The sequence below is a fragment of the Alligator mississippiensis genome, chromosome 3 (genome assembly GCF_030867095.1).
Source record: "Alligator mississippiensis isolate rAllMis1 chromosome 3, rAllMis1, whole genome shotgun sequence".
Taxonomy (NCBI): Eukaryota; Metazoa; Chordata; order Crocodylia; family Alligatoridae; genus Alligator; species Alligator mississippiensis.
In genome coordinates, this window is record NC_081826.1 from 198,193,681 (window position 1) to 198,213,627 (window position 19,947).

Sequence of the window (19,947 nt, forward strand, 5' to 3'; positions counted from 1 at the left end):
CTTACCAAATGTTTTTCGTGTTTGCAGGTGGAATGGATACAACAGCAGGTGGTTAAAAGAAGGATAAAGAGGGATTATAAAGCTGGTGGTACTCAAACCATTCTTTTCAATGATCCCAAGTGGCAAAGCATGTGGTACATGGTGAGTACATAAAGCGCCATTGATTCTGATTCATGCTAATCATTGCTCTAAATCATGATTGTTTGGAGGGGGGCAAAGTAGTATGTTTAGAAAAACCACACTATCTACTCTGCTTGATGTAAATTAGAGAAGGCTTGTAAACTTACAAATAAAATGAATGCTTCCCATTTCATAGCTCTGTGGGAGCTTTTAATACATGATAAAAATTCAACAGTGGGAAAGGAAATGGGCATATCTGCAATCAGTCACAAGAAGGGAAAAACTTATTTCTTGCACTGTCCCCCTTTATCCCTGTAACAAGTGGACATCCTGGGACTGGTCAGATTGTTGGCCCATCCCCTTGCTTCCAGGCAAACCACCTGCCTGACTTTCCTGCCATACCTTGATGATAACAATTACAATGTTACTTAGGCAGAAGGCTGCCCATTTACTTGCCTGATGCTAAAGGCGTTACCCATGACTTCTACGTCCCCTTATTATGTCCCATGCCTCAACAGTGTTTCCTCCAGTGGTTTGCACTGGGACCTGAGCATTGGAGTCTCACCAGGACTCTCACTCCCCAGAACTTGTGGTCCAGCACGCTCACCCTGGGTTCTTTCTTTACATGCACACACACTGGGCCTCAAAGCCTCAAATACTCTGGACCTCCAAGCCTGCACTTGGCTCCACAGGGGCTCCAAGCCCTGTCCCCTTGCCCTCCCTGAGCTATCCCCTTATCTCTGGCTCCAGGAGCTTCCTTAATAGCTCCCCAAGGCTCCAGGGGATGTTCCAGGTCCCTCAACCAACCTGGGCCCTGCCTCAGGACTCCTGCGAGCCTGGGGTCACCCTGCCTGAACTCAACCCACCAGGGATGTGGGGCTGGGGTCAGAAGGTTCCTCATACTTGCCTTTCACCGGGGAGGTAACTGTCCTGGCATTTCTGGGGGATTGTCCCACCACAGACAGTCCCAGCAAGCCACACATCCCTGGCAGGGTGCAGTTTTCAGTCATACCCAGGACCATGGGCCTCCTCCTTCCCAGAGCCCCAGCTCTTACCTCCTAGGGTGTTCTGGGATCAGTAGCTCAGCCAGGTGTTGTTCCTTCAGCTGCTGGTAGCAAACTGCTGCTGCTTTGCAGTTCAGGGCCCTGCACTTGTAGGCAACAGCTGGGCCCTGTTCCCCAATCAGGCAGTGGTGCCTAATTGGGATTGCAGGCAGCTGCAGGCTGCCTTGCTGCTGCTGCTCAGCCCCTTGAAAGTAACAGAGCGGGGTGCTCTGTTACAATCCCCTTTGTGGTAAATTGAGGGCCTTGTTACATGTTGCACTTTGAGCTGCTCAAATGTTGATCTGTGTTAGTGCTAGCTTAAGTTTTGAGCAGTCACATGTTACAGCTAAAAACCTTCTGTGACTATCCGTGACCTACAAAGCTGTGACTGGCATGGGCTGGCAAGCAGAGGAGAGACTAGGAGCTACAGGTATAAGTTGCCGCTAGAGGGCTGGCAAGCCAGGATAAACTTTATCCCTGCTCGAAGCGGGGGTGGGTTGGAGAGATGGGTTGCAGGCGACAGCGGGGGAGAATTGGTGGTGCAGGAACATGAAGCTGGAAAGCAAAGAGTTAATGGGAAAGTGATAGATAATGAAATGCAAGGTGGAGAGGCAGTGAGGATGGGAGAAGGGTGGTGAAATGAAGCCAGTCAGCTGCTTAAGGATAAAATAATAAGTAAAAAAGAAAAAAAAAACCAGAAAGAGGAAGTAAATTAAAGATGGTCTCATGTTTTAATAAATTGGAATTGGGATTGAGGGTTGCTGGTCATGCTTCCAGGGATGTCTGGGAGGTGGGAGCAGTGAGAGAAGGGGCTTTTGGGGGAGCTACTGCCCCTGCCCTGAGAAGGAATCCCTAGATCACAGGGACCCAGTCTGGCCCTCTAACTTATTTCCCCCTACCCTATCCCTAGCCTCCCCTCCTGGACCAGTCTGTGCCCTAAGAGCTGGCCAGCCAGCTTCTGCACAATGCAAAAAATTCAGTTAGAGTTCAAGTAGATTTCAGGGGATGGAAGGTTTGTCCACACAGAACAGGAGGTTGGGGTAGGAGACACTGCATCATGGGGTGCTGGAGGACTGAAACTTGGGTGCCTTATCTCTAGGGAGTGGCCTCACATTAATGTAGCACAAGCTGAGTAACATGGATAAGAGAGAAACCTGTCATGGGGTGGCATAATTTTAAGCTATCTACAACACTTCCCAGAGACAAGCCTATGAGCTCCATTTCATCAACCTGCTGGATACTAGAGATCATGGACTAAACATAGACATTGGATTTTTGATACATTATAATCTGCCTGGCAACTGACTCCCCAGCCCAGCCTCTGGCTTCTTTACTTTTCATTCCATCCAGGAAGAGCATATACCAACTGGAGAAACTTCCTTAGCCTGACAAAGGGTTTTTGAACCCGAAAGCTTGCTTAATAACTTTTCTCCAACTACTTGGGTTGGTCTAATAAAAGATATCAAATTCACCCAAGGAACCTTGTCTGCCTATGTCCTTAGACCAACATGGCTACAACCTAAACCCCCCCAAGCTACCTACCAGGTGCTTAAAAGTAGTGTCATGTGCTAATGTGTGGATTGTCCAGGGGTTAAGAACTCCAAGAGCTGCTGAAAATTAACATGTAACAGCACCTTACTTGTATCCTGAAGAAAGAGTAAAGAGCTCAGAACAATACCTATGTGACAGCTGTAGGCACACAGTGCTATAATGAATAACTCCATTGGCCGAAACAGACTGCTGTCCATGTTGCTGCAAGCCTGACGCGTGTGCATATTTCCAGAGCAAACAATTTTTTTTACTTGTGATAGAGTCAGGACCTAGGATGGAACATCTTGTCTATCCCAACAGGGTTTCGAAGTATGTTCTGAATTTGCATAGTAAGACCTAGTTAAAATATTTTGGTTTTGGGGTATAAAACTTGGTAACAAGGGAGAGACAAATCAGGCAAATGACTCAAGTTTAATAATAGGAATTTCATGTTTATTTCTTTGTGTACTGTTTTGAAAAGCTTGTCATGACATCATCCCTCCATGTCTTCAAAGATTTGTTTATTAGGTCATACATGACTGCCAAAAAGCATGAAAGAGCTTTCTTAATGTAGGGCCAAATCCTACCCTGGCCCCACTGTGCTTGGGAACAAAGGCACTTTCCTTCCCCCACTGGCAAAACCCTTCTAGCCAGGATAGGACATTCATAATCTCCATCCTTGGAGGTTTGCAAGACCTGGCTAGACAAAGCTTTGGCTGGGATGATCTAGCTGGGAATGGTCCTGTTTTGAGTAAGATGTTGGACTAAATGACCTCCTGAGGTCCCTTCCAACCCTAAATTTCTATGCTTCTATGATTATGATAAGTGAGGATGGGAAAGAAAAATGGCAGTTAAGGAAACATGTTTATGGCGCACACTGCTGGAGATGAATACCAGGGACTTTGAGTTAACATAAATGTGAGAATATTAACCATTCCCCTAGTTATGAGACCAGCTGATTTCATGTTTATGCACTGTCCACCATTATTTCACTTGATACCCTTCAGTGGAATAATTGCTAGGAATCCTGATTGCTGTTCTTCCATGTGTACTGGCTCACACCTTCCTGCTCTAGGTATGATACCACCCGGGCTGGTCTAGCCTTTTCTTCTCCTCAGGTATTCCTGCTCATCTTGCCTGCTATGTCTTGTTCTTATTCAGTGTGTGGGTCTGTGAAGAGAAGGAGAGTCTGGTCAATGGGACATGTGATTTTACTGGGCCTCCTGATTTGGACCTTCTGTCTAGTGTCCCTTTATTTTTGTTGTCTACCTCTGTTGGACTGTTCCCCATCTAGTAAGTCCTCTAGTGTCCACCCACCCCTCCGGTCAGTCCCCTCCAATTCATGCTTATTAATCCTTCTGGAGAAGCCTAGAGCCAAGCTTCTGGCTTATTAGGCTTCACTCAGTTTTTCTTCACCTTTACTCATGGTTGTTTCCCTTGGGTCTCTCCTCCTCTTTCTCCTCCTTCACCAGGAGCTCTGTCCTTCTCCCTGGTCAGGGCCTTTCTGCCTTCCACTGCTGGGGCCCTTCCCTTATATTTTTCTAAGGGGCATGGCCTCCAGCCTGTCTGGCTCCCTTTAAAGGGGTCTGCCTCTGCTCTCCTATGATGGGGATTAAAGGGACCCCATTATGCACATTAGAAGCCCCCTCTCCCTATCTCAGAAAGCAGGGAAAAAAGCATGTTGTAAGTGCTATTACAGAAGAGTTTAATTTTAGAATAGACACTTCGTTTATGGGTGCTATGTAGACCTTTCTACCCAAAACCAGATGCTTAGAATATGAGCAAAATGTTCCTAAATCTGCTGTATACAGACTATGTTTTACCTCTCCTTTCAAGAAGTATTTGTATTTCAAGCTCTTTATTTTGTCTTGATTCTTTTTTGCCAGCCATCATTTTACATTAGAACATCAAAGAACTGCACTCCAATAAACCACATGTTACCACTATAGCACATTTTCTTTTCTTTTTTTAAGGTTCTATAGAGACTTTTTGCTCCTTTTTGATCAGGAAATATCTCGGTAATTGTAAGAGCTAGAAAAAATACCCTTCTGAATTCCCTTATATGCTAATACCCACTGATTAAGACCTCCAGAGGTCATCTAGTCCGACCCCCTGCCCGAGGAAGGATCATTCCTATCCAAACTATCTTTTGTAAATCCATAACCTAATCTCCACATAAAGCTACCCTCAAACCTGACCCAACACAAGACATAACACCCTAACCTGCCATAGGTAAAGCAGGGGAACCATAGCAGCCAACTTCCTGCTTCTGTAAAAGGTTGTAAATATATGCTCAAGAGATCTCAGGTAGAGGGACTTGCCTCCCACAACAGTGGAAGGAAAAACCTCCCACAGTCCATACCAACCTGACCATGTGGTAAAATTCCTTCCTGACCCCATATATGCAAATCAGTATGGCCCTGAGTGGAGGAGCAAGACCCTCTAGCCAGGAACCTCTGGCTTTAAGTCCTAGCAGGACCACTGGCACACCCCAGTCAAAGTCCCCAGCCTTGTTTGCAGTCAACATTCAATGCCTCTGAGGAAGGGTTATAAACACCCTGCTGAATGTAGCAGAAAATGGGAAGGGGGAACCAGCAAAGCTTAGAAGCGTGGGAAATAGCCATAGTAGAACATAGTCATAGCTACACCTATATCATCCCCAGTCAGTGGCTGTCTAACCTCTTCTTGAACACCTGCAGTCATGGCGAGTCCACAACTTCCAGTGCTTGTCCAGCTCCCCTTTCCAGTCCACAACTTCCAGGAAGAAGTTTTTCCTGATGTCCAATCTAAACCTGCTTTGCTGCAACTTCAAGCCATTGGTTCTGTCCTACTCTCTGTGGCCAGAGAGAAAATATGTTCTCCTTCTTATCTCTCTCAAGTCATTCTAGGCTAAGTACAGACAGTCAAAAAGCCTGAGACTGAATTGATTCAATCTTCACAGGTTAGTTTAAGCTGTGTAGATTGAACCAATAAGCAAGTGAACAGACATTCACTTCTGATTCTGGAAATGCAGCCACCAGTTTAAACCAGTTTCAGGCATTTTGAAATCAGTTTACGGGCACTAAACTTCTGTTGTGTTACTGATTTGAAGTGGGTTCTGATTACTTATACTGATTTATGTGTAATTTCTGTCCCTAGTCCTACAGGCAAAAGGGAGATGCTTCATAGGTGTATGCATCACTGGTTATTAGGGCTGTGCGAGGCTTTGGACTGTTCTCTGGATCTGGAGAAGCTTTGGATGCTTTGGCATCCGAAGCCAAAGCATCCGAAGCAGCATGTCTGGATTGAAGTGCTGGCTTCGTTAGGCTTTCCAAAGTGGTTTGGAGCTTCCAAAGCACTTCGGAAAAGCTTCAGAGCCACTTCGGAGATCTGGCCATAGGGTATAATGGGGAAACAATGAAATAGCTATAACTTTGTTGTTTTTTGTCTGATTTGGATGAACTTTGTAGGGGTTGTGGCCTCTGCTGAGAGCATGGAGCCTGCCAAGTTTCAAGATATTCAGTGCAGGGGTTCAGAGGGACCTGCACCCCAAATCCTTGAAAGCAAAACTCATGTCATATCTACGTGTTACAACACGGGGGTGAAAACTGCAGGGGTGGTAGCCCCTGGTGAGGCCACAAAGCCTGCCAAGTTTGAAGAATATCAGTTTAGGGGTTTGGGGGAAACTGCACCTCAAGCTGTGGACAAGTAAAATTCGTGACATAGATGACCCTGTGTGTGTTAAGGTGCAGCAGGCTGAAAACTGGAGGGGTGGTGGCCTCTGCTCAGGCCATGAAGCCTGCCAGCTGTTGAGCAGATAGGTGCAGTTTTCAGCCCGCTGAGCCTTAACACACACAGGGTCATCTATGTCACAAGTTTTGCCTGTCAGCAGCTTGAGGTGCAGCTCCCCCCAAACCCTGCACCTTTCAGCTTGAAACTTGGCAGGCTTTGTGGCCTCACCAGGGGTCACCACCTGTGCAGTTTTCACTCCACTGTGGCTTAACATGTACACATAAAATGAGTTTTGCTTTCAAGAATTTGGGGTGCAGTTGCCCCTGAACCCCTGCACCAATCTTCTTGAAACTTGGCAGGCTTCGTGGCCTCAGCAGGGGCCACCACCCCTGCAGTTTTCACCCCCCCATGTTGTAACACATACATGTGACATGGGTTTTGCTTTCAGGAATTTAGGGTTCAGTTTCCCCAAATCCCTGTACCTATCTTCATGAAACTTGGCCAGCTCCATGCTTTCAGCAGAGGCTACCACGCCTGCAAGTTTAATCAATATCAGACAAAAAACAACAAAGTTATAGATATTTCATGGATTCCCTATTATACTCTATGGCTGGATCTCCGAGGCCAGATCGAAGCAGGAACCTGGTCTGGAGCTCCGGATCGGATCCCTGGCATCCAAAGTGGCTGGATCCGAAGCCAGATCGAATAGCTGCCGACTAGCAGGGGCCTAATGGTTATGTTTTTACTCTGCATGATTCTGTAGCAGTACAAATGAGCTAAATTGCTGGAAGTTTAATCTTGGGTGCAATAGTGTTACAGTTAAAGTAGTTTTACTAAATTTATAATGCTACAGGAAAACTTGGGTTAACAGTTATATCATACAACTACCAATCAATCACATGGTTTTATAACCATCCAAGCATTGGTTCCAGTTAGCCCAGTTGTTTGGTGTTCTACTATATTAGAACACTCAAAGTTTCAGAATGTCCCTATCTTCCAGTACAGATAAGTGTATTTATTTATGGGTACATCACCAGTTGGCATGGACAGTGGCTTTGGTATGGCCCATCTTCTAGCTTTGCTGGGCTTTCATCTGCTGAAAGACATATCACCGGCCTGCTGAAATATACCTTGTTCTTCTTCTCGTGTCACTACACCACATTTGACAATTTTGTTATACATCCTTGTGCCCGTTTATTGTTCTTTACAAGATCTTTCATCTCGCCTTGTTTACTTGTCTTAGGTAAGTCTCTGTTTACTGAATTTCTGGCATAACTTTAAAATAATCTCAATAAGTTTGTCAAACAATTGTTACAATATGCAGAAATCCTGTTTTAACTGTCAATGAAAATTACTTGCTTTCATGTGAAATCACCCTTTTTTGGCTTATATTTGTCTTTGCTTGTCTGCCCTGTTGCTAATCTTTACTGTAAATAGCATCTGTCTCAGCTCTGCTTTTCTAAGTGGTTTGGCTCCTGCCCTCATGAGATCACATCTCTTCCTGTATGATATTACAGCTTTTGATATCAGCTGAGGTTCTTGAGCTGTCAGCTTTCAGATCAGTAAAGCCATGCTTCTATCAATACAACATGGCTTCATCACTTTGGAACTTTTCTCTTTTTCAAAATCTTACAGAATGCGAATGAATGGGTATGCTGCAAGGCCTCTCTGTTCTTCTAGACTTTTGCTAAAGGAATAAATTAAAGCATGTAGAATTGGTTTCAAAGGGGTGATATTTGTTACTTGTGATAGGCTGTTTGGATATTTTTTATGTACACTTACAACATTCCCTGGGTGCAGTATTTCTAAAATACTGTACTGCACTGAAAACACATGACAAAGGCTCTAAGTACTGGGAATTATAGATGTTTTGGTGTAGGCTATCGCAGAGCCTGGAAAATTTCAAGTTTGTTTGCAGGAAATCTTTTCTCTTTTATCATAAATAGTTTTTATTTTTAACATAACTTCTCTTCTATTCATGGATTTTCCCTTCCAAAGCTTCACGTTGTGACAAATCACATTGTGTCCTGCCTAGTGCATGGGGACTGGACCTGATTATCTACAAGGTCCCTTCTAGCCCCTAATAATCTACAAATCTATGAAAAAACATTGAATAACCCAAATGTTGTGCTGGCTGTGATATGTGCTGGCCTCAGTTAACACTGTTTCCTGGCATTAAGAAGGACTGTTGTAAATCACATACATTGCTCAATGATTGATTTGTACTTACTGATGAAAGCATTTTATTGTTCTGTTGTCCACAAAACCAGGCATTTCTGACATTTGCAGAATTTTGGCTTTCCAGTTTTTCTCTGAAAAAATAAATCAGCATGACTTCATTAAACATTTCAGTTTAAATGGACTTGTTTTTTCCTTCCCTTGTGGACAAGGATGCAGTTGAAGTTTGTATGACCAATTCTAGTTATCAACTGTAAATCAAAATTTTCAGCCCTTGAGACAATAGTTTCCTCTAGGTAAGGTAGAAAAAAAGGGTGTATGTATACACACACACATGCATACACATATACATACGCATACACACATACACACACATATATACACACACACATTTTTATATAAAAATTCAGGTGCTGCACTGATGTAACAAAGTGCGTTTAATGTACATTTTAATCTCAGCTGTAATATTTTTGGCAGCTCTCTGTGAATGCTATTTTATTTTGAGTTACATGGTCATGACGAGACATTGTAAAAATGTTTTAGAGTATGTATCTGATCTATTTAATTTGTAAGTTTATTCTAACTATCCTACAACCACTGCCCACAGTGACATACAGCTTCCAGTGAATGGAGGAAGTTTGTGATGCTATGGATCTAGAACAGGGGTGGGCAAAATGGCGGATTTGGACAGTGGCCGGACTCCATTTCCCAGCAACCCCTACCTGTGTCACTGCAGCCAGTTTCCATGGAAATGCCAGAAGCAGCAGAGCTGTGACAGCGTGGGGCCATGGTTTCCATCAAGACCATCCCCAGCAGCACTGGCAGAGCATGCGGCTTGGTGGGGAGCAGCTCTGGGGCCGAGATACTGCCAGACTTTGCCCGCCCTGGTCTAACAGATTTGACACTGAAGTTATAAAGTTCTTGCTTAGTGTTCTTATCTAAAAACAGAACATGTTAGTAGGATATTGCTAGGCAGTAGATTCTTATTCCCATAAGGATTCAGGTAAAGAGGGGTGAAGAGTACCAGTTAATATGATCAAAGACAGAATTATAAAAGAGAAGAGAAAATGAACTAAAATGGTTCTGGATAGCTAATATAATTTCTTTGTGGCTTATGGTGTCACCAGGACTTTTTGATTAAATTAGCATTTTGATGTAACAAAAATGAATTTATTTGCCTAGAACTGTGATCCTAAACCTCTTGGACTCAAGGTACCCCTTGTTTGGCTTGAGGCACTCCTTGTTAGAATTGAGGCATACCTCAAACATGCCAGTTTCCACTTTTCACTAATTTTTTGACTACAAAAAATAGTAGAGCATTTCTTTTGTTCCAAAGAACTAAAAAAGATAGCCACAGGTCAGAATGTTTCTAACACTATAAATTCCTATTTGAAATCTCTGGGTTTATCATTCCAGTCATGTTTGCACACCGAATAGGATTAATGTTGTGTGGCACCCTGCACCATCTTTGAAAGGATCTCAAGGCATTCCTGGCTGCAGCAGCATGCTAGTTGAGACTCACTGGCCTAGAATATTGTTTAAGAGGAAAACATTCTCTCATTTTGAGATGAGACATTTTGGCTGGCCACTTCCTGCAGCTCTGATGGCCATGGGGAGCTGTTGAATACTTTATTGAGAGAGGGATTAATTAAATAAGAGAGAAAGGCCGAATATTTCAAAAGGTCTCAAAATTACTTGAATAAATGATCTTATAACTGACTCAGCTCATTCCCAGAATATCCTCATATAAATATATTTGTGATTGTAACTATAATTACATTTGTTAACTTCACTTAACTTTTCTAGTTGAGGCAAAAATATAAAGAAAGCCAACTCATGAGTAGTTAATGCATTCAGTCATTGCTGCATCAAAAGGAGAGGATTTTAGGTTACTGGTTACACATTCGTTATGAAGGAACTAAAGTATGATCATGTGGTGGCTTGGATTTTGATTAATGTGTAACTTAGTTACCAGTTGAGATTGGTACCTTTGGCCCTTGAATTTGTTTAATCTTCAACAGAGCTGTAAATTTCATTGAGAAATGTTGATACAAGGTCTTTTATCCATATACTTTGTCAAGCAATCACTCTGATTAATGTCATTCTCTCCCACCCTTCCTTTTCTTTACAACCCCCACTTCTGTGACTTTAATGATCAGGAATGAAGACATGGAATAGGTTATCTGAGTGACATCCATGCTTAGGAGTTATGAGGGGCATGACTTTGGATCATCACAAAACAGAGATGTGTGTTGCATGAGGTTTTCTCTAGAGACACACTTCAAACAAACATGTTATCTCTGTCTTCTTCAATGTTGACTCTAAAGAAGTTCCTAGAAAGTAAAACTTAGAAATCTTGATTATTGCTTTCATTTGGGGCCTGAGGCTGTGAGTTATTGAGCCTCATAAAGCTGCAGTGAAGGCAAGGGGCATGAAAATGTATTGAACTTCGCAGAAGGTCCTCTGTATCTGTGAGATCCATCCCATGTTCCATTATTGGAGGGATCTGCTTTTGTGTATTATTGTTCCTTTTTATGCCTACTAATGATGGGAAAAAGGAAATATATAAAAACTTTTCAGACAATGAAAGCTTAAAGACAGCAAAATATTTCTATTACCTTAGATATCACTTGAGGAGTTTGTATCTAACATAATAGAATAGAAAATTCCTTGGCTAAATATCAAATGAAATTTTATTTGATGGTTTCTGTTCAAAACTTGATCAAGACTGGCCTGTACAGCTGGGCACTGATTTTGTTCAACTCAACATAAAACATATAAGGAATAACTAGAGACTTTGTTTCCCTATAATCTGTCATCGTGGGGTTTGTAGAGCTGAGAGTCCAGTAAACTACTTGCAAGTAAACGCTTCCAGGTAGGCATTCCACATGTTCAGGGAAGCAGGAACAGATTTGCTGCTAATGGCAGCAAACTGCCCCTGCTTCCTGGGGCTCTGCAATGGGCCCCTGCCACCACCAGGGGGAGCTCTAGGCTCCCCCTGGGTGCTAGAGCAGGGGCTGGCAGGGAGCACTGGACCAGGAGAGAGCTGTCTCCTGGCTGGGGCTGGAACATTGCTTCCTGCCCCAGGGGGCTGCCTGCTGCTGAGGCAGGGACAATGAACTCCTGCTCCAGCAGCAGGGAGCTCTTAGCCCTGGCTCCCCAGTTAGGGGCAGGGGACTTGGAAAGAGTGGTAGGGGAGAGGCAGGTCCCAGCCCTCTGTCGCAATCTACTGGTAGGGCAGCTAGCTGCTAGCTTGCTGCTAGCCACCCCACCAGCGGATTGGGGAGGGGGCTGAGACCTACCCTACCTGTGCAACTCTTTTCAAGCCCTGTGCCTTGATCACCTAGTCAAGTAATGGAGCTGGGACATGCTCTGACTGGGACAGATCCCACCCCCCCTCCATGATTGTGGGGTGGGGACCTGTTCCCCACCCAGCTCCATGAACATAGAGCTGAGTGAAGAATGGGCTCCCCAGCCTCTTCCCTACCCAGGTGTGCAATCACTGAGCTGGGCAGGGAACAGGCTTCCCAGACCCCACCAGCAGGGAGCTCCCAGTGCTGGCTCTGCAATTGTGGGGCCGGCACTGGGAGATCCTTATCTCCAAGCCCAAGCCTCACAGTTGTGGAGCTCGAGCTGAGAGATAAGGATCTCCCAGTGCTGGCACCCAGGTTGTAGAGCTGGCACTGGGAGATAAGGATCTCTCAGCCCCTCCCCCCTCCCCCCACTCCCTGATCACGATGGCGAACTGGGGGCTGGGAGACAAGGATCTCCCAGTGCTGGGCCCATGGTTACAGAGCTGGCACTGGGAGATAAGGATCCCCCAGGACCGGCTCCGTGGCCATGGAGCTGGTGCTGGGAGATAAAGAGCTCCCAGTTTCCTGCTCCCAAACTGTGATGGCTAAGTGGGAGTTGAGAGATAAGGATCTCTCAGCCCCTGCTCCCTGATTGCAATATTGGAGGTGGGGGCTCAGAGATCCTTGATGCCAGGGCAGGGGGACATAAATCCCAACCAGGCTCCGATGGCAGAGCCCACCCTGGATGCAGGCAGTTCCTGGGGGCAGGGAAAAATCTCCCGCTCCCTGGTGGCCAGCTGACCTGGAGCAGACTTGTTTGTGATCAGGTGTCTACATGAACGCTACTGCACAGTAAGTAATTGCAAGTAAATTTGCTACTTGCATTTGCAGGTAGCAAATTTACTCATGATTAGCAAGGTTTACTGCAAAGTAGGAATGTACACATATAGATGTACACGCTTACTGGGCATGTCTATAAGTTCATTAATGTGCAGTAATTACTGCACATCTAATTTAGTACTTGCTTAATGAAGTACTAACTAAATGCTGATGAATGCCTTTTTAGTGATGAAACTGTACAATAGACAAATATTACTGCACAGTAGCGTATTAGCACTGTCCATGCTGTGACATGCTACTGTTCAGTGTTATTAGGATACTGCATATTCTCACTGTATAATAAACTATGTTACTATGCAGTAAAGCATCTCATGGAGATGCACCCAGTAATAATAAGTGAAATGAAGGTGCTGGCAGCCTGAAGTCTCTTAACCCAGACCTGCTTTCAGCTTGCTCAGCTGGGCACCATATTCAGTGTTTGAACATAAATAGGAGCTTTTAGCAGGAATGATAAAATAAAAAGAACCAAGATATGAGAAAAGATGTTAATGTACACTAGAAGCGAGGCACTGTTGGGAGAGACAACGGGTATTAAAGCACCTGAGAGCAAATTGTGCAATCAGAATGTTTTTTTGGAATTGACTGAAAGCTAAATGATTGCACTACATTGGACTTCACCTCAGCAGGTGAGGAAGAAATGTTGATTCGGCAATTATATTTTATAGCCAATGAAGGTGTGGGACTCCAGAAGGAAAAAAGGAGAAAACTGGAACTGCACTAACTCATGGGGAAAAGATAGTATTTCTCTGAGAAACAGCAGCATAAAATCATGGAACTACCTACAATATATATATATAACAGCTTTTTAAAATGCTTAAAGAAAAAGGTGGCCAATACAAAGCCATTTTAAAAGTGGGTGCATGGGGGTCATCTTGAAAATGTATGTACCACTGAACATTTCTTAAGAACTGGGGGAAATAAGTGACAAAAACCATTAGAGCTGTAAAACAATGCAGTAAGTGCAAAACAAAAGCATACCCATTGGCTTCTCAAAAAGAGTATTGGGGTGATCAATAGCATGCCCAGGGGACTTGGAATAGGGAGGTAGATGCCGGCCTTTGCCTGTCTAAAGCTCAGGAAGATTTTCCCACCTTTCACTATTTATGTTGTAAAAAGTCCAGGCCCACGATTAAATCAAAGTCAAAACTTTGTACAAAGCAAACTTTTTAGAGAAGAAGTAAAGCTGCTTTCCCCCGCCCTTCTCTCATTGCATTTTCTTTCTTTTCCACTGTTGAACTTTTATTTTATTTTTCATATATTTTTCATTCATATTTTATTTTTATGAATCTCGGTCCTTTTCCATTTCCCTGCTTTCTGAAATCACAGTATGTTTATCCCAAAATTATGCTATGCCTGGCTTCTTGTGATCAGACCTGAGGAAGAATTTGAAATTGAAATTGAAGAATTTGAAAGCTTGTATTTGAAAGCTTGACCACCTGTATCCCAGCTACATAGTTGCTCCAATAAAAGATACCCCCCTTAAGAAACCTTTACCTCTCAAAATTACGTCTTTCCTTTGTTTGAGAGATTTTCTGTTTGATTTGTCTTCTCTTTCCCATTCTGCCTCTGCTCCTCCAGCATTATTCTTTCCAGACATGAGAGATATGAGTGAATTTGGGGGATCTGCTAAATATGGATAAGTTGCCTGCAGAGTCGGCCTTAGGGGTGGGCAACATGGGCAACCACCCAAGGTGCTGTGGTCAGGAGGGTGCCAAACACACACACACACACACACACACACACGTACACGTACGTACGTGATCAGCCTGTGCTCACAGCAGTACTCTCCCCCTGCACCATCCTATGTTCGATCCCCAGTCCAGGCAGGAGGAATGGTGCCCAACCCAGCCCAACCCTTACCTCCAGCTGCTGTTCAGGAGGAGCCAGGCTGGACACATAAAGGCGGGTTGGTGCCTACTCCAGTCTGCCTGCCTTGCTCCTCCACACCAGCATTGGTACCTGCCCGCCTGCTTGCTTGGTGTTCCATGCCACTCTACCTCCCCGCTGGACTGTACTCTGCACCCCTGCCCACCTGCCTCTGCCTGCAGCAATGCCGCTGACTTGGGAGGTGTGGGGAGAAAATACAAGTTCGCCCATGGCAACATTTTCCCTAAGGCTGGCTCTGATTCCTGGCCTTTTTGGCGGACAAAAAAAGATGGCTTTATATAAGGCTAAATTGTACCTCTCTAAAATGCTAAATATTTTGGAAGAATTAATAAGAAAGAGCAACAAGGGTGATGTTATAGCAACAAGAGTGATGTCGTGGTGGGGTCTGCTATAGAACACCAGAGCAGGAGGAAGAAGTAAATGAGGCTTTCTTCAAGCAGCTAACAGAAGTTCCCCACTCACAGGTCCTGGTTTTCATGGGGACATCAATCCCCCTGGCGTCTGCTGGGAGGGCAATACAGCAGTGCACAGGCAATCCAGGAAGTTTTTGGAGAGTATGGGGGATAGCTTCCTGGTGCAAGTGCTGGAGTGGCCAATTAGGGGCCATGTTCTTCTTGACTTGCTGCTCATAAACAGGGAAGAATTTGTGGGGAATGTACTAATAGATGGCAATTTGGGCAGCAGTGACCACAAGATGACTGAGTTCATGATCCTGAGGAAAGGAAGGATGGAGAGCAGCAGAGTAAGGACCCTGGACTTCAGAAAAGCAGACTTTGACTCACTCAGATAACGAATGGGCAGGATCCCCTAGGAAGCCAGTCTTATGGGGAGGGGAGTCCAGGAGAGCTGGCTGTACTTTAAAGAAGCCTTACTGAGAGAGCAAGAACAAACCATCCCAGTGCACAGGAAGACTAGCAAGTACGGCAGAAGACCAGCTCGGCTTAGCAGGAAACTTTTCAGTAAACTAAATCACAGAAAGGAAACTTATAAGAAGTGGAAACTTGAACAAATGACTAGGGAGGAGTAGAAAAGTATTGCTCAGGCATATAGGGATGAAGTCAGTAAGGCCAGAGCACAGAAGGAGTTGCAGCTAGCAAGGGACATGAAAGGTAACAAGTGTGCGGGCCGGGAGCGGTCCGAGGCTTTTGGGGGCGCGCGACGGGCTGTGGCCAGCACCCCTGGCACGTGGGTCGGGGAATTCGGCACGGCGGACTAGAATTAGGCATGGATGCGTAGCGGTTGATTAAAGATTATTTTACTTACACCGTAGATGGTCGCGGTGCAGGCAGGAAAACTTGCTTGCGTTGCAGTTACAGATAGAAAAGAAGAGCGGACAAGAGTTCTAACCGCGAACTCTGGTCCAAGGCCGGCTGAGAGCTCTAGAGCCGTGAGCCCGTCGAATCAACCGGACGAAATAACCCGAGAAGAGCTCTGGATACCACGATGAGAGCCCGAAAGGTGACTCTCCACGAAAGTGCGCAGGGAAGGGTATGTCGAGGGATCAGGCGGCGACAGGGAGAGGCTAGAGGTTGATCAGGCCCCTATATCCTTCTTAAGGCACACGCTGGGTTTGTTAAGCTCCACAGCACGCTTAGAGTTCTTCACGAGATGTGAAGTCCTCCTTCTCCTCCTCCACGAGATGGTTGTGGAGTCCTCCAACTTGGGCGGAAACCGCTCAAGCCTCTTATACGGCTAGCAAGCCAATCGCTAGCCGCCACATGGGAATAATTTAGAAACAGCCAATAGTGGGACACAAATTTACATACGGGTGGCGGGAACTCCTTTGCACCGGGGTTTTCTCTATGCAACTGAGAATTGCACCGTGCAAAGAAAGGTCCTCGTGGCGGGAAATAATTCTGCAGTGCCGAAGCGCGCGCACAAAAAATCATACCCTTTGGGTCATGACATCCCCCCTTGCTGAAGGCACAGCTGAATTATACCACATGCTCGTCACTCGGGTCGCCAGTAGCTCTTATAACGGGTCGTTGAACTAAACGGGTAAACACAAAATCAACTAACAGAAGAAGTTCGTCCTCCAGGGATCAAATTAAATAATAGCCGGCACAAATACATACACACATAACCAGATTCATAACAAAAAACTGAACGATCAGGGCTTCAGTGGGCATCATGGCGAAATTGCGCGTCAAGCCCTCACTTCTGCCGATGATGTTATCCTTCTTGGGGCTTCTCTCCGCCACGCACTCTGAATTCTGGATCTGTGAAAAGAATTCTCTTAAAACAGTTATTTCACTAATATTTACAAAATTCACATGGAACCACACTATCATTTCTAAAACATATAATACAAGTGTTTGCTACTCCGGACAACTGTCTCTTGCACACTCAACTGGATGAAATCATCGAGGAGCCGTCATCTAGCTCTTCCCGATAATGAAAACCTAACTCATAGGCCAGTTGCCATTGGCTTGCATCCCCTAAAATCCAAAGTTGCCGCTTATTGAGTCCAGAACGCTGTAGGAGAAATGGAAACATGTATCGCTCCTCTGGTGTTCTCTGTGGCAACGATGGAAGATCGGATTCGCGATGTCTTGCACCTTGAGCCGACGTTCCCGATCACTAGATATTCTTGGCTCCATCAGGATACGCAGTCGTGACAACTGATGAAGAAGGTTACTCACAGGCCGGTTCACCATTGGGTTAAGCAGAATCCGGAGGATAGCGATGTTCTTTCTCCCATAAACCTCAAGACAACTATCTATGCTGTGAATGGTCACTGGAATGGTTCCAGGATTTCATAGATGACGGTGAGGCCATGGTCTTATTCGCTGGAGTGATGTCAGTCCTAGTGCACATGCTTTGGGGTTCCAGGCACAGTACGAGACTCTGATAATTGCTAGCGTAAGTTGCTCTGCGCCGGTATGTTCTGGCCGTCCGTCATGCCATGCGTGGGCTTTTTGGCCGATCAGTCCTGCAACAAGCGCTGGCAGTGGAATAGGCCAGTGAACGTTAAATGCCACCATGTCGATGTCAGTGACATGTCCTCTACTCCACGAAGCTTGTCTGACCAAGAAGCTTGCTTCTTCCTGGTTCAGCAGGTCAGATCCAAATTCCACGACCAAACGTCCCAACCACACAGCTAGAGTTTCTTCAGGTTGGATTCTTGATTCTCTGCACAACTCCTGCAGTTCAGTTCTGGTATGAGCGTAATAGGTAGTAGCAACTTGGCTGGTTGTTGCTACAGGCTGATCTGTTACTTTGGGAGTTGCTGCTGCTTTTATTGCTTCAGGCAGGAGGGGCGGATGCACTCCTCCGCTCGATTCTCCCTTCTGTCGGCAAGAAGGCGTGGTCGCCGGAAGTGACGCTGCGTTGGTGGGCGGGGTCGCCGGCTGAACTCTCGCGGGTTCCTCCGAAGCTCCACCCTTCTCTTCCGGTTCTTCCACGCGGTCTCCCTCTTGCTCGGCACCATCTTAGCGTGGCGTCTCAAGATTTTCTTTCGCAGCCGCCTCTTTGACCGCTTGAATGGCCATACGCAGCTAAGCTTTCAAACTTAAATTCTTTTGCATTAAATAGGTTACAGTGCGAAAAGTTGCAGTTAACACTCCCCCTTTGTCGTATTTCGGGGCCACCCTCTCATCTGCGGCACGTCCCTCCGTCTCCAGATCTTCGCGGAGCTCGGATGGAAGCTCACGACCCCTCAATCTAGACGCTACCATAAAGGGGGCGAACCAGTTGATTGGCACCGGTTCTTCACTCTCCCGAGCACATCTTAGGCAACGGGCACACTCCTGGGTGAGGGTCAGGTTTACCGCGCCTGCCGGGTTGACTCTGGCAAGGGACACAGTGTCGAGGGGCCTAAACAGGACCCGCTCATCATTCATTATACACCTGAATGCCGCGGGGTGAAGATACACTTCCCTCTCTCTCGGGGCTCCGTCCTCGGAAGCTCCCTCTTCTCCCTTCAGTGAAGGGCGTCCGCTGATAAACCTCTCAACCGTTCCGCCCGCCTGGTGGTAAGCGATATGCACCTCCAGTTCCATGAAGTTCTCTACTTGGCGTTTTCCACTGCGCCAAGGGCAGTTCTTAACTAATTCTAGCTCCAACGTGCTTTCCCCAGATCTCATCCTCGTCGCCATGTGCGGGCTGGGAGCGGTCCGAGGCTTTCGGGGGTGCGCGGTGGGCTGTGGCCAGCAGCCCTGGCATGTGGGTCGGGGAATTTGGCACGGTGGACTAGAATTAGGCACAGACGCGTAGCGGTTGATTAAAGATTATTTTACTTACACCGTAGATGGTCGCGGTGCAGGCAGGAAAACTTGCTTGTGTTGCAGTTACAGATAGAAAAGAAGAAGAGCGGACAAGAGTTCTAACCGCGAACTCTGGTCCAAGGCCGGCTGAGAGCTCTAGAACCTCGAGCCCGTCGAATCAACCAGACGAAATAACCCAAGAAGAGCTCTGGATACCACGATGAGAGTCCGAAAGGTGACTCTCCATGAAAGTGCGCAGGGAAGGGTACGTCGAGGGATCAGGCGGTGACGGGGAGAGGCTAAAGGTTGATCAGGTCCCTATATCCTTCTTAAGGCACACGCTGGGTTTGTTAAGCTCCACAGCGCGCTTAGAGTTCTTCACGAGATGTGAAGTCCTCCTTCTCCTCCTCCACGAGATGGTTGTGGAGTCCTCCAACTTGGGCGGAAACCGCTCAAGCCTCTTATACGGCTAGCAAGCCAATCGCTAGCCGCCACATGGGAATAATTTAGAAACAGCCAATAGTGGGACACAAATTTACATACGGGTGGAGGGAACTCCTTTGCACCGGGGTTTTCTCTATGCAACTGAGAATTGCACCGTGCAAAGAAAGCTCCTCGTGGCGGGAAATAATTCTGCAGTGCCGAAGCACACACAAAATCATACCCTTTGGGTCACGACAACAAGAAGGTTTTCTACAAGTATGTCAGTAACAAGAGGAAGATCAGGGAAAGTGTTGGTTCCTTACAGAATGGGGGAGGCAACCTAGTGACAGGGGATGCAGAAGAGGCTGAAGTACCCAATGCCCTTTTCACCTCAGTCTTCATAGGAAAGGTAATCTCCCAGACTACTGCACATGGCAGCCAGTCTAGGAAGGAGGTGAGCAGCCAACAGTGGCAAAAGGACAGGTTAGGGACTATTTAGAAAAGCTGGACATATACAAATCCATAGGGCTGGGATATATACAAGTCTATGGGATGCACCCAAGGATGCTGAGGAAGTAGGCTGATATGATTGCAGAGCTGCTGGCCATCATCTCTGAAACCTCATGGCAATTGGGAGAGGTCCAGGATGATTGAAAA

General features: G+C 45.9%; 1 protein-coding gene across 4 annotated transcripts in view; it reads left to right on the forward strand.

The window, feature by feature from the left end:
- Positions 1–19,947, forward strand: part of PCSK5 (proprotein convertase subtilisin/kexin type 5) — a 374,668-nt gene that overhangs the window by 60,084 nt on the left and 294,637 nt on the right. For all 4 annotated transcript variants that reach the window (XM_006272449.4, XM_014608722.3, XM_019478075.2 and 1 more), the window contains exon 3: positions 28–141. In XM_006272449.4, coding sequence (XP_006272511.1) covers positions 28–141 — 114 coding nt within the window. The remainder of the gene's footprint in view (positions 1–27; positions 142–19,947) is intronic.